This window comes from Poecile atricapillus, chromosome 25, assembly GCF_030490865.1.
Source record: "Poecile atricapillus isolate bPoeAtr1 chromosome 25, bPoeAtr1.hap1, whole genome shotgun sequence".
NCBI lineage: Eukaryota > Metazoa > Chordata > Aves > Passeriformes > Paridae > Poecile > Poecile atricapillus.
In genome coordinates, this window is record NC_081273.1 from 5,092,981 (window position 1) to 5,107,077 (window position 14,097).

The following is a 14,097-nucleotide window of genomic DNA, read 5'->3' on the forward strand; positions in this document are numbered from 1 at the left end:
GTCCCACTGCCCCCTCTGCAGTCACTCCAGGCTGATGGAAACATTCCCCTTGGAGTGTCTCCAAATTCCCATTGATAACTCCTCAGACCTCAGCAAAATCCCCCTGAATAGACATCAGGCAGGCCCAGTTGGCATTCACAAAACAGGCTGGGAGGGGGATTACTCTGGGCTCACACTGCATTGTTCCAAATAAAACCCCTTCCCTTCCTGGGTGGAGGAGAAACATGCACAGGAAACCTCCCCACAGGAGATCCATGGATGCAGACAAGGTAAACTCAGCCTTTAGCACCCTGTTTATCAAGTATTAAAGCTGACAACCTTGGGGATGATAAATCAGCATCTCTGGGATGTGCTGATTCCTGTGTCCCACCTGGCCCAGTGGATGGGGCAGAGGCTTCTGGTTCTTTGGGACAGCCAGACATTAATGACACGGCTGGAAGAAAGGAAGATAAAAGATAATCAGAAACAATGGCAAGGACTGAGTGGGGCAGTCCCTCCCTGTCACTGGGGCTGCCCCGTGCTCACAGCAGCGATTGTGCTCAACTCACTCCAGGATTACACCAAAATTCCCATGTCTGGCATGGATTTGCTAAAGTTAATGCATTGGAGTTGCTGCAGGATTACACCTGGTCCAACTCCAAGGTCTCCAGAGGGTGACAGTGGCTTTACCCTGTGCCCCTCACGTGTGGGGTGGCTGCAGGACCACAGCTCCCCGATCACAGCAACTCTGCTGCCACAGCATCAAATTCACCCTCTGGTGCCACTGCCACGCCAGCCTGCAAAACCTCCCTGTGTGACCCAGAGATCAGGCCCCAGAACAGCTTATGCAGGAAGAGAAGCCTATTTGTCCAACCACTAAAAGCAAAAGGCTTATTTCCACTTGTAAATTTGCAGCAAGTTCTGATCCCAATTCAAATCCAAAGCAGAGCGTGTCAGTGAATTTCCAGGGCAGGAGAAATCCTCTCTGTGAGTTCTCCCTCATGGATGGCTGCACAGCAGCTCCTAACACCCTCCGTCAGGAGGCTGCTCCCAGATTTGGTTTGGGACTCTGTCCTGCCTTCCTTGCCTGGGCACTGCCAAGGCCCTGGGGACAGCAGGACCCAGTGCTGTTCAATAATAAATGCTATTTTCTAATACAGTAACTGCTGCCTCCAAACGAGCTGTGTCCGTGCCTGGGTTCGGATCTTGGAGCTGAGAGAGAATTCCCCTTGCTGGACCTCATCAGCAATGCCCTTTGAAGTGTTTCTGCTGATTTCATTCTTTATTTCTCCTCTGGTTTCCCTTTCCCTGTGCCACAGGGTCCCTGTGGATGCTGTGCCTCATCTGCTGCCTGGCTCTGGCCCTCCATGGACACGCACACACCATCCCCAGTGCTTTGTGTGCATGTAAGAGAAACCTTTTAATCCCTTCTTCCGTATCAGCTCCTTCTGGGAAGACAGCAGCTCCTTCTCTGCGGCATTTCATAGCTTTGATGAAGGAGTTATTCTCTGCTGATGGGAACAGGCTGACACAGAGCCCGCACAAAGCACTGGAGTGCCCAGCACTGCTGGCCAAACCTTGGGCCAGTGCTCTGAGCAGGCTATGGCTGGTGCTTGCATCACTCTTATCCATGCAAGACCCCAAATTCCAGCTCAAATTCCTCCCCAGCCTGTGAAAGCCACTCACTCCAGCCCTTGTAGGGCATTTGCAAACCGCGGGTCCCCCCAAGCCCGCCAGCCTTGCAATTCCAGCTGCTTTCCACTGGAAATCCATAGCAGAACTCACCCTGCTTCCTGCAAGGCTGGGATTCCTAATCTCCCGTCTTCTTTTCTCCGTGTATAATGAGGATTACGGTTTAATTCCTGCCTCACAAGGGGGTGCTGTGGGGATGGCCAGGGTTAAGGCACTCACTCAGCTCCACAGCCAGGCTCTTACAAACCCTTCAGCAGAGGGGCTCAGAAAAAGCTCCCACTGCTGTTTGCAGCCTGCTCGCAGCTCCCATCAGCTCCCATTAACTGGGAGGCAATTTTCTCCCCAGTTCAGACTTAATTCCTCCTCTAACCGCTGGCCCTATCCAGAGAACAGCGGGGCACGAACGACTATCAGCGCTGAATTGCCTTTTAAAATAGGACTGTGCACGGAGGTCTGAGGGAGTGTGAGCTGCCTGTGAGGTGTATGTGGGGTGTGTATATGTGAGTTCATGTAGGAGGCTGGATCAGGAGAGCTCAGAAGTGAAGCCAAGCACGGAACCAGCTCAGGAAGTCCTTTGCACCTCTGTTCCCCCAACACAGGCTGCGCTGCAGACGCATTATGTGTGTTTACAGATGAAAAAGCAAAAATAAAACCGATGCCGGCTTTAAAATTCCATCGAGCGCAGCCTTCTGCACTGATTCCAAATGTTTATAAACACAGGAGTTAATGTAATCAGCACTGCAGCAAATACACACCAGGTACACGGCAGAGACAGGAGTGTCAAACGCGCTCCCAGCTCGGAGTGACAGCTCTCTGCTGTGGGCTCTGCAGCAAACAAAAGCAGCTGAAAAACCCCACCGAGGAATGCTTTAAAGAGCAATCCCTTCCCCCTTCCTGCTCCCCTCCTTCCAAGGCTTTCTGGTGGTTATAACTGTAAAAATCTCAGAGAAGGTGTCCATCCCACTGAGCCTTTCAAGTGGCAGGGAGCCACCGGGAAGAAGCCACTGCTTGGGAAGACCCTGGGAGAACTCCTGGCTCCCCTGAGGATCATCCATCAGCCCAACCCTGGTTTTGTGCTCATTCCACAGCAAACAGGAGCCACTTTAGAAAGTTTTGGACAAGCCTGACTCCAGGAGCTGTTCTGCCCTGGGGAAGGATGTGCATCAGCTCGCCAGGGAAGATCCCATCCAGAGGAGTTGTGCCAGTGCAGAACCCTCACCAGCCCCTCATCCAAAGGAGTTGTGTCCCCACCAACCCCATCCCAACCCCATCCCAACGACCACGTTTTCCAGTGGGAAGGGTTTGGGAAGGTCCCATTCCAGCAGGTTGCTGAGGAGACGTTACCTCACATGGCAGCATCAGCAGAAAACCCCGGGGCTGGCAGAGCAGCCAAAATGCTGGGAGGACAAAACGCTGTGAGCCTGTTGTTTTATTTAGTTTTTCTTTTTTTTTTTTTTTTCCAGCCAAATGTTGTTTCATGCTCTAATGGCAATTTTCAAGAGCAATATTGGCGTGACAACTTATGTAAGTGTGGGCCAAGTTCCTACACCACTTCCAGTGTTTGTACCTAAACCAGATTTCACAGGGGTGCACAGGAAAGGCTTTGGATCTCTGTTTTGGTGGCTACTTACCACCTAAAATGAGACTTTTACCACCCCTAAAACCCAAGAGAGGGTAAATATCGCAGTATTAAAAATTATTTTCCTTGGAGAAGGTGGGATTCTTCACAGCCCAGTCCTATCTGAGGCAGTAGGTGGGTTGTTTTTTCTCTCTCTTTGTTTCTACTGGAACACATTTATAGATTTATGGAAGGGATTTCTGAGTCTCACTGTGGTTCATGTGTTCCTGCAGTAGGAACCTTGAAATCCTCTGTCTTTTCATTGTAGGCATCACTGTCAGGGCTCCTTCTCCACGCCTCTGGCTGCGATGATTTCTAAGCACCCACTGTTGTGTGGGGTAGAACAAGGGAGTAAAAAAATGGGCTCAACCAGCTGATCTAGCAAAACAGAAGGCAGCTCCTCCAGCCCCTCAGAGGACAGGGACACAGAGACCTCCCCAAATTAAAAACAAAATACAAATGATGCAATTAAATGTGTTACATATTATGATCTTCCCCCCCCCCAGAAATAACAAAAAACTGCCAAACCAAAGCGTTCTGCTCCTGCCTCTCCTGCTCATGCACAAGTCCCCTTGGGCTTCACGGAAATTTTGGACTCACAAAATGCTGCAGAACAGGGGCCCCATGGCACTGTGTAATAAATCTTAGAAGTTAACAGCCAGAACTGTGCCAAATGTGATGGGTTTTGCTTTGTGCAGGATCATGAAAATAATACATTCTGGCTCAGTAAGTCAGGCCTGATGCACCAGGGCTAATGGTCCACTGCTGCTGCTGCTGCTGCTGCTAAATGGATTTACATTTTTGTCTCACATGGTTGAGGTCTATGATTTCGGAGGCCAAGGCCCCAAGGCTCTATCAAAACTCCCCAGATTCTTGAAGGGAAATGTGAATTTTCCCCCAGGCTGAAATGCCACCTGAAAGGCAGGAAGGCGAAAGGAGGAGGGTTGAGGTGTGGCTGCCCCACAGATCTCAGGGACATCAGCTCAGGTGCAGTGACAACAGAAAAAAGGGGAGGAAGCGGAAGGTAACACCGGGAATAATGTAAGCTGGAGCATTGTTATTGTGGGGAACTCCATGGTAACTCAGAGAGACCTGCCCAGGGGAACAATGTCTCATTGGAGGTATCTCTTTAATGGAGTTGGGAAAGGAAATAATGAGATTTTATGGATTAAAACTGAAATTAGATAGACAAACACTCCACGGGCAGGAAAACCAACCAGCAACAAGGGTGCTGGGAACTCCCCACAGCCTGCCTGTCCACAAGGATGGGGGGTTGCACTCCTAAGCTCAGGTCTGCAGCTTTAGCGAAGGGGCAGGAGGCAGAAATCATCAGTTCAGCAGCCTCAGCTCCACAGGCAGGATGTCCAAAGGAATCCCAGCGGCCTTACAGTCTGCGAATCTATTAACTAAACCTCATTACTACGTAATAACTTTTGTTATTTCGGAACAAACCTTGTATCTGGCTAATCCGCTTTGTTACAGAGCTGCCCATCCTTCCCTTGAACAGGAATTAACTTCTAAAGGAATTAAAAGGAGGAGGAGATTGCTGAAGGGGTCCTTAGGGGTATCTTTTTATAGCTGCTGGCTGCCCCCCTCTTTCCCTTTCCCACTATGTGTGGTATCCTTCCCCACTGATTCCGTCCTTTTCTGCCTGCCAGGCATTGATTTGTTCCTGTGTTGTTCTAATGGAGCTTGAAATCAACATGACTTTGTTGTTGGTTGTTGTCATTGTTGTTCACATCTTTGTTTGGGGTTCAGCATCCTTGCAGAGGCCAGGGCAGCTCAGGAGCCGGCATTAGCAGGCTAAACACCTCCTTAGCGAGGGATCCACAAAGGCTGTGGCTGTGTCCACATAATAAAGGCTGCTACAAAGCACAGCGAAACCGCTGCCCCCTCCTCCTGCGCATCAGCTCTTGTGCCAGTTCTGAATCCCCTCGCTTATCAGCGCGCACAGAGGGTGGCCAGAACAAGCTCCTTCTTTCAGCAGGCCCCAGGAAAACGCTGTGTAGCCACATCCCAGGCGTTTCGGATTGCCGCTTTAGCTTCCACGTATTTCACAACGCGCGGGGTGAAAAACATGTTCAGTCTGGGAGCCGGGGGTGTCGGGCACTGCCAGACCCGCGGCCCGGGCTCTCCGGCGTCCGAAGGGGAATTCGGGACCAACCTCAAGTCCGCAAGCCCCGGGCGGCGAGGCGGGAGCAGCTCGGCCGGCCCGCGGCGAGGCGCCCGGGGCTGCGCGGCGCGGCCGGACACGGCGAACAAAGCCCAGCTGCCGCCAGCTGCCAACATCCGGAGGGGCGGGCGGCGAGCCCGGCCACCCGTCCCGCCCTCGCCGCGCATCCCCGGGAGCCGCCGGGCGAAGGGTTAACGCTGCGCCCTCCTTCCGCCGAGCGCTGACATCACGGGCAGGCCCCGCCCGACAGTGTGTGCGTGAGTGCGAGCGCGGCCGCCGAGCCCCGCACCGGGCACCGCACCCGGGCACCGCACCCGGGCACCCCCGCCCCGCGGCCGGCCCGGCCCCGCGCCCCCCGCCCGGCCATGGAGCGCCGCGCCCGGCCCCGCACCGGCACCGCCTGAGCGCCGCCGGGGCCCCAGCGCAGGGCGGGCAGCGGGCGGGGGCTGCCGAGCCCCGCCGCCGGAGCCACGGCACCGCCGCAGCCCGCGGAGGGCTCTGCCTCGCCGCTCTTTATTTGTTTTGCCTCCCCGCTTTCTTTTTCGTCTGGGGTTGCTTTTGGTTGATATTTTTTTCCCTCAGATTTTTTATTATTTTTTTTTTTAATCGCATTTTTTACCCCCCTCCCTCCACCCCTTCCCTCGTCACTCGCCCGGGCTCTGCGGAAGGAAGCGCCCTCGCTGCCCCGCGGCCGGAGCGCCCCGCGCCCGCCCAGAGGGGCCCCGCGGATGAACGGAGCTCCCCCCGGAGCCCTCCCGCCCTCCCGCCGCCTCTTTGTCCTCACGCACCTACGATCATATTTTTATTTTTTTATTTTTTGAAAAAAAAAAATTTTTTTTTTTTTTCAAGCAGACCTGAGCATCACCGGGGGCTGGGAGGGTGGGGGGCCCCGCGGCGCTGCCAGACCGACCCCTGCCCATCGCTCTTAAGGAACTCTCATGGCTTCACGGTTGCAGACAAGTTGCCGTGCATCGTGGTGGACTATCGGAGTTTGCATCCTGGCAGCCGCGCTCCTACCAGGTGAGCCGGTCCCCGGAGGGCGCTGGGCTGGAGGCAGCCCTGGAGGGGGTGTGCGGGGGGAAAAGGGGTGCGGGGAGTGCGGGGAAGGGTGGGATCGGCGTTTTGGGGTGTGCGCCCGGGTCTGGAGCAGGTGTGGGAGCATCTGTGCGATGGTGGGAGAGAGCCGGGGCCGGTTTCAGCGTCGGCTCGGCTCGGAACAACACGCTCGTTTGTTTTGGAAGCAGCTGCAGGCAGCGGGCTCCGGAGCCCTGCGAGCTGAGGCCGTTTGTTTGATTTTTGGATCGAGCAGCGTCTAGCGAGACGCGGCAGCCAGGCTTCCCCGGAAAGGCAGCCACGAGGCTGGGCACGGAGCGCAGATGTTTCGGGAGGAGAGCTGGAGGGTTTCGGCTCTCCAGCATCCCCGAAATCCCCGCTCCTCTCCGCACACACTTCCCACGGGCTCTTTTGCGGAGGGGCTGAACCGCTCCCAGCTTTCAGCGCTTCCTTTCACTGCCTTTGAGCTTGGCTGCCTGATGGCATCTTATTCATCGCTTTGGTTCCGATCCATCCCTTGGGTTCTGATCCATCTCTGGGGCGGAGGAGATGGGCAGAGATGTGCAGCGACTGCTGCCCAGCTGGTTGGAGCCACCCGAGCGGTGGCAGAGCAGTCCGTGTGTCCCTTCCCTGGGCTGGGACCTTCCCCGGGCTCCAGCCCAGCGCTGGGAAGCGGGAGGGTGACCCACTTTGGCGAGTGCCCTGCGGGGACTCATTTATTCTGCTCCAGTGCAGAACGGGTTAATGCCATCCTGGAGGGCTTTCCGGGAGTCGGAGCCATGGAAAGGGGATCGGCAGTCTGCGTTTACAGCTTGTGAATGAACTGAGAGATGCAAACAGAGCAATGTTTTGCCTTTTTGGGGCTCGGCTGCTGGTGGCTGGGGCTGGAGCGCTGGCAGCGGGCACACGAGCGGATTCAGCCTGTGCCTGCAGCAGCGCTGGGATCTGCGGCTGGACACAAGCTGCGGTGAAGGCAGGCTGGAATTGCGTCCGCCCCTCCGATATCGGGGCTGGGGCAGCGTCCCGGAGCAGCACCGGGCTGGCTGGGCTGTGACTCTGAGATGTGGCCGCGGTGAGCGGGGTCTGGGCCATCAGAGCAAATGGCAGGGCCCAGAGTTGCCTGGCGCTGGCAAAGACAGGGATTGATAACATCAGGACACGGGAGATCAACAGATCACAGCTGGATGGTCCGGTTAAAATGGATGAGGACAGAGATTAAATGGGAGGGGGTGGTGATCCAGAAACCAGGGAGGCTGTGAGAGGGAAAAGGTTAACTGGGCGATGAGAAAGCAGGGCTGGGTGCACCTCGGTGTTCCCAGGACAAAGGGATCTGCTGTGCATTGCAAAAAGAGGTGACGGAAGGGACAGCCTCGGGCTCCCTGCACTCCTCTGTGCTTGCAGGCAGGTGCCTGCCTGTGCTCTGGCTCCTCACAAGGAGTCTCAGAACTTTCCATGCTGTTCTTCACCCGGCCTTCCCTCCTCATCCTCCCACCGGGCAGCCCCGCGCAGGAACCCCTCCCCACAGCCAGGGGAAAGGCACCGGAGGGGCAGTAACGCTGTGGTCACCGTGTTGGCTGAACCAAAAGGACTCTGTGCTCCCCTGGGAATTGCTTTCACCAAGGAGACACGCAGTGACCCTGACACAGCCTGGCATCTCACCTTGTCCTGCCAAGAGAGACTTTTCCCCCCGCACTTCTCCTATTTTTGGCTGTTCTTAGGGCTGTGCTGCCAGCAGTCAGGCGGGCTCGTCTCCTGCCACTGCGGTAGCGTGGCACTTTGTCTTGCACTGTCCCGCTGACAGCTCTGCCAGGATAAGCCAGTGGTGCATCTCATGGTGCCTTGCCAAGCCCGGGGTACAGCCAGCTCCGCAGTGTTCCAGGAGGATAATCCTTCCCAAACCTTGGCCCTGAGCTCCGGTGCCCTGCAGCCTGTGTGGGCGAGACTCTCGGCCCGACCAGTTTAGTGGTGGATGCACCGCAGCTGCAGGAGTGTCTGATCCTGTATATTAAATATTTATTCATTCATTTATTTTGTTCATTTGGGTGCTGTGGATGGGACACAGAGCTGCAGGGAAGCAGCGAGCCTTCACCAGACCCCAGGTCTGGATGCCTTCCTGAGGCAAGTAGTTCCTCAAGTTCACAATGCATTGTGCCAAAAATCATATATATATATAAACATATATAAAGCTGTATTTAAGCTTTGAGTACAGACAGGCTTTCTTAACAAGGAGAGGAAACTCAGGATCCTCTACTACAAGTGAATTAGTAACTGTGGACTTGTTGGAAAACGTGGTTTCATACCCAACATCCAAGAAGGATCAGAGCAGTGCCTGCTCTCTGGAAAACCTTTCATGTCCAGCTGATCAATGCCATTTCATTCTGTTCCCACCCACCTCCCCCTTCAGATAATGTTAGCTTTTTTTTTCTCTCTGATACGGAAATAAAAGTTCCGCCGCTGTAAAAGCTGTAAGGAGTCTCGTATAAAAATCTGCTTTACAAATTATCTTTAATGTGAGCAGTTCAATCGTCCAGAACGGATTCAATTCATGGCTCCTGCAGCCTTCCATGCCCATCCATTTGGAACCAGGTATCAGCTCAAGCTCCATTCAAGATATTGATATCAACAGGGGTTGCTGGAAAGCCGTGGGGGAAGGGGAGGAGAGATCCCAGGCAGCTGATCTGCAGAGGTTAAGAACACTTGCAGTTAAATTTATGCTTTACAAGCCTTAACAATCTGTCTGTTTATCCCCGCCGTGGAGCTCCTGCAGCTTGAGATGCAGCCACACAGAGCAGAGGCATCGTCTGTGCCTGGTCCTGCCTCTGCACATCTGGGCCTCTGCTCCCAAACGCTGGCTGCAGACAAATTCCTCTCTGCTATTGCTGGGCTACCTCCTCATCTCCCAGAGGGGCCTGGGAACGCTTTGCAAAGTGCTTTGAGATGCTCCACAGGGGAGAGCTGCAGAGGTGGCTGGAGCTGCTTTGACACAGGGTTTTTCCAGCGCTGCGCTTGAAAGGAGCATTGACTGAGCCATGGTGACCTGCGGGGCTGAGGTCAAACTTGGCTGCAGCTGGAGGGAGGGTTCATTTTGGGGAGGTACAACAGCTCTCTGGAGTGCTGGCAAGAGCCAGAGCGTGTCACTGCAGGATCTGCTCCATCTTGTACTTCCTAGAGCTGCTTTAATATCGCAAAGTAACTTCCAAAATGCAAAATAGTTGCCAGAGTCTCGTTCAGCCTTTGGGTTGAGTTCTTGGTTGTTATTTTTTCTTCCTCCGCCACCTGCCTCCTCCCAAAACTCACAAACAGCTGCATCAGGCTATTTCAGGAGGCAAAAGTGTATCTTTGGCTGATTTTTTTCTCATTAAACTTCACTTAAACCGACCGGTCGGGTTCTACCCTGGCGTGCATTGAGGAGCTGCTGAGTGTGTCAGCGTGGGTGAGGCGCCAGGCTGGGGCAGAGGCAGCTCAGCCCACGAGCAGGAGGGTGTCTGCCCCATGGCAGAGATGCTGTTTGCTCCCTGAACCGGCAGCATTCAGCAGGCAGGAGCTCCCAGATTCCAGGGGCACATCCAGCAGCACAGCCAATGCTTGGGATGAGCTGGAGGCCGAGGAGATGCTGGCAGAGCCTGGCACATCTCTCCTTGCATCACCCCTGCTCTGGGCTGCAGCTGGACCAGCCACAAAAGCCAAGCTTAAAGGGAGGCACCACAGGGCTCCTTTGAGCAGGGCTCACACCTCGGCTGAATCATGGAAGGAACCAGAAGAGCTGGTTGTCCCTGACCTGCTTCCCAGGCCTGGCTGCCACTGGCACCTCGTGCCCTCTGCTAGTGCCACTCGGGCTGGGGACAGCCTGGGGGGACAGCAGCAAGTGGCCACCCCGACCCAGGGGGAGGCTCTTTCCCCTGGGGAGTTACAGAGCACTGCCAGCAGACAGGGATGGGGGTGAGCACTGCAGGAAAAAGGGGTTTTAATCACAGAATCCAGGATCATTTGGATTGGAAGGCACCTTAAAGATCATCTTCCAAACCCCTGCCTTGGGCAGGGACACCTTCCACCAGACTGGTTTGCTCCAAGCCAAAAATTTTTGGAAGAGCTGGAGTTGAGCTGTGCCTGAGAGCTGCAGGGGTGAGTTGGCTGGTGCTCAGGACAGCCACAGTCCTCAGGGTGGCTGAGGAAGAGTTTGAGTCTTGCAACATCCTTGCCCGAGGTGCTAGTGGCTCTTGCTCAGTCCCTTTCACAGGCCAGCCAGGCTTATCAGTGCAAAAAAGCAGAAACAAATGAGGGAGGGACAAAGAAAGGTACTCCAATCTCACAACCCCTGGAGATCTTGCTTTTTCAAATAACGTCAGATTAAATCAGGGCAGCTCTGCTGAAGGGTGAGCTGGTGCAGGGACCCAGTTTGCATTGGAGACACCTCTTTGTGTTAATTACCAGAGCTCAGGCATCCCAGCACGGAGAATTCCGAGCTCCTGAACCCCAGAGCAGCATTTCAGGTGAAGGTTTGTTTAAGGAATGAGATGTCTCATGACACATTTCCTCCTGGCTGCTGTTAAGCCATGGATGTTCTCCCAGGTGCACATTTTCCCTGGCTTCTCCCAGTGAAGGATTAGTCCAGGCTGGATTGAGGCACATCCCAGCACACACACAGGGTTTTCAAGGAGAACCCTTTGGCTCTGTAGCAGAAGAAAATGCTCAAATGCTAAAGGGCCGCTCGTAGGAGGAGGAAGAGTTGGAGAGTTTCCCCTCTGTCACATGGAGAAATGGGAAGTGAAATTTGCTGCTCTGTGCTGTGTCCCAGCTTCCACAGGCACTTGGGGACACGCGTGGAGCTCAGTTCCTGCTGCCCACTGAGTGTTTGTCCCCATCTGGGCACCGACTACAGCCATTCCCACAGTCCCAGGGAACACAAACAGCAGCTCCTGGCCATGAAAAGGGGAGACAGCTTCAGTTCCATACTGTCTCCAGCTCAGAGGGACAGGAGGGCCATGCTAGGAAAGCACAGAGGGCCTGGCCAGCGGTCTCTTGTCATGTCAGCAGCTTTGTGGGGTGCTGGGGATGGGTGGGAGGAACTGACCAAACCTGATGAACATCTCTTCTCCATTCTCCCACCACAAAGCAGTCCCTGCAGGAGGTTTATAATCCTGCCTTGACATTATTGGTGTGATGCAAGAGGGAAGCATTTCTAAGCATTATCCACCCAACTGTGCCTCTCTCTGCTGCAGGCCTGCCCTCCCTGGCTCTGAGCCAGACCAGTTGGGGGCTGGTGGACAGCACTTCAGCCTCCAGGTGTGCAGGGAGGAGAGCCCAAGAGATGCAAGATCAGTGTGATTCTCCTCCCTGGGAGTTAAAGCAAAGAGGGGGTTTTCTGTCCTCCATCCCAGCCTATTTGCCTTTCTAGCTGCAGGAAACAGCAAAGTGCTTCCATCTGCTCCCAACCATGCAAGGATGCTCCAGATGTGGTCCAGGACCTGCAAATCACATCCCTGCCTTGGAGCAGCGGCAGGCACCAGATGGACCACCTGGCTGAGAGACAGCAGGTACTCCCAAGCCTGGTTAGGCAAGAGGACTCAGCCTCCACCTCTTCCCAGCAGTTCTCTCCCTACCTGTGATCAGGCTGATTTTGAGACTATTTTGCTTTTCTCATGGAAGATCCATCCCTCCCTTCCCCTGTGCACACCCTCTGTACCAAGAGAAATGCTGCTTGAGCAGTTTCCCACTGACCATTTTCACAGCCCAAGGGCACGGTTTGGGGGCAGAGTTCTGGCTGTGGGCTCAGGGTCTGATGCTGATGTGTACAAGAGGCTGGTGTGACTCAGGAGCAGAGAGCTGTAATTAGAGGTTGTTGGGCTGAGTGTCCTGGCAAAGCCAAGGGTTACAAATGGTCCCTGCTGGGCAGAAGTCACAGACCCAGGGCAGAGTTTAACAGGAGAAGTAAGGAGGAGAAAGGTCAGATTTTCTGTCACTTCCTGTTCCTGATTTCCCTGCAGAGCAGCTTGGCACGGGATGGTTTTGCTGCCCTGCGTGAGGAGCTGTGGCACTCAGGGCAGGAGAGAGCAGCAAGGGAGGGATGAACCCTGCCGTGTCCTTGAGCAGCCCAGCTCGAGCCTGCTGCTGGATGAGTTATCAGTTATGAGTTAACGAGTTACCAGTTCTGTGGAGTCATAACTCACCCAAACCCACAGCCCTGGTGGAGGTTCCCCTTGCCTTGAAACCTCTCCCAGAAATATCACCCTACAAAGCTTGCAGTCAGGAGGACACTTCTCACTGGAGAATTACCTGCATCAAGCTCTGGCTACATTTTTCTTAGGAAGAGGCATCCAAGGGGCTTTACTCTGACTTTTCTTGGGCTACACAAATCAGCAGAGACCCCTTAGAGGCAAGCCCAGAGTCTTGTTCCCACCAGTGCTGATGGCCTTCCTAACCTGGGGGTGCCAAAACTTGAGGAAATGTTAAGGACAGGTAATCCAGGTCAGTTTAGGGGCTGTAAGAACACACAAGAAGATCTCCCCTATTCTGGAGGGGTTGTGTTTCCTTTTTCTTGCCTGTCTCCTCACTTAGCCAAGGCAGTGTGAGCAGTAATGTTGTTTTAAGGGCTGGAACAGGAGTCAGCAGCAGAGTTGGTGCAGATAACTGCACAATCTGCTCAATCCTGGGCCTCTTTGGGCTCTTCCCCTGGTCAGCTGCACCAACAGAGTGTCTGGGGACCCTGCTGGAGGAAGGGACGTCTCTGGATACGGGGCAGGACCAAGGCTGTGCCCATTTATGGCCGCTGAGGATCAGGGATGTGTTGCATAGCAGCATCCCTGCCATGCTGTAATTCATATCAGCTGCCAGTTTCCATTGGATACAGGACCCCTCTTGGCTCTGCTAGGCTCGATGGAGTGCTGGATGTTGTACTTGGGAATGGTGAGTTTATTTTCTTGTGCAAGGTGCTGAGGGGAAAGGGCAGTCTTGGATCTCTTTACTCCAGTTCAGCCCCCCAGTATCTGGGTGCTGCCATGGGAGCAGGAAAGGCCAGGAGCTCTCTGTGTGTGAGTTTTTTGAAGAGACTTTTCCCAGTGATGGGGCTGAGCTTTGCCAAATTTACCTCGTGCTCGAGAACCCAGGGAAAGTGGGGGAGGGTTTGTTGGGATCTCGTGGCACAGGGAGTGATTACAGTGCTCTGATCTTTCAAGGAGGCTTGTTTGGGGATTTGCTGGATGCTGTGATGCCTGATGGGTGTGCTCGTGTATCCCTTTGATAGGAGCTGGATGGGATCCTTTGGAGGATGGCAGCAGTCCTGGGGAGGGGTGGGAGGGAGGGAGAAAGGCTTGAAGAGAGCAGAGCTCGTAAAAGGGGGAATGTTCTCTGTGCACGAGGAGGGAAAGAGCAGCAGGACTGAGGAAAAGGAAGGCTGCAGTGGCTGCAGGGAAAGGCAGTGCCTTATTTGGGGTTCTCAGAGAGCCAGGCTGGGAGCTCTCACATCCTGTCACCTGCAGCCTCATTCAACCCCTGATCAGTCAGCTCTTGACAAGATTTCCTGGATGTCCACCCAAAAAGCAGCTCACGTGTGCCCACTCCAGCACTGACCAACTGGCCTGGTGAT

General features: G+C 54.4%; 1 protein-coding gene across 1 annotated transcript in view; it reads left to right on the forward strand.

Moving 5' to 3' along the window:
• Positions 1-6,305: 6,305 nt before the first annotated feature.
• NECTIN1 (nectin cell adhesion molecule 1) overlaps positions 6,306-14,097 on the forward strand; it is a 52,009-nt gene continuing 44,217 nt past the window's right edge. Inside the window, exon 1 of the mRNA XM_058856936.1 lies at positions 6,306-6,482. Within this exon, the coding sequence (XP_058712919.1) occupies positions 6,401-6,482 (82 nt within the window). The 5' untranslated portion in view covers positions 6,306-6,400. The remainder of the gene's footprint in view (positions 6,483-14,097) is intronic.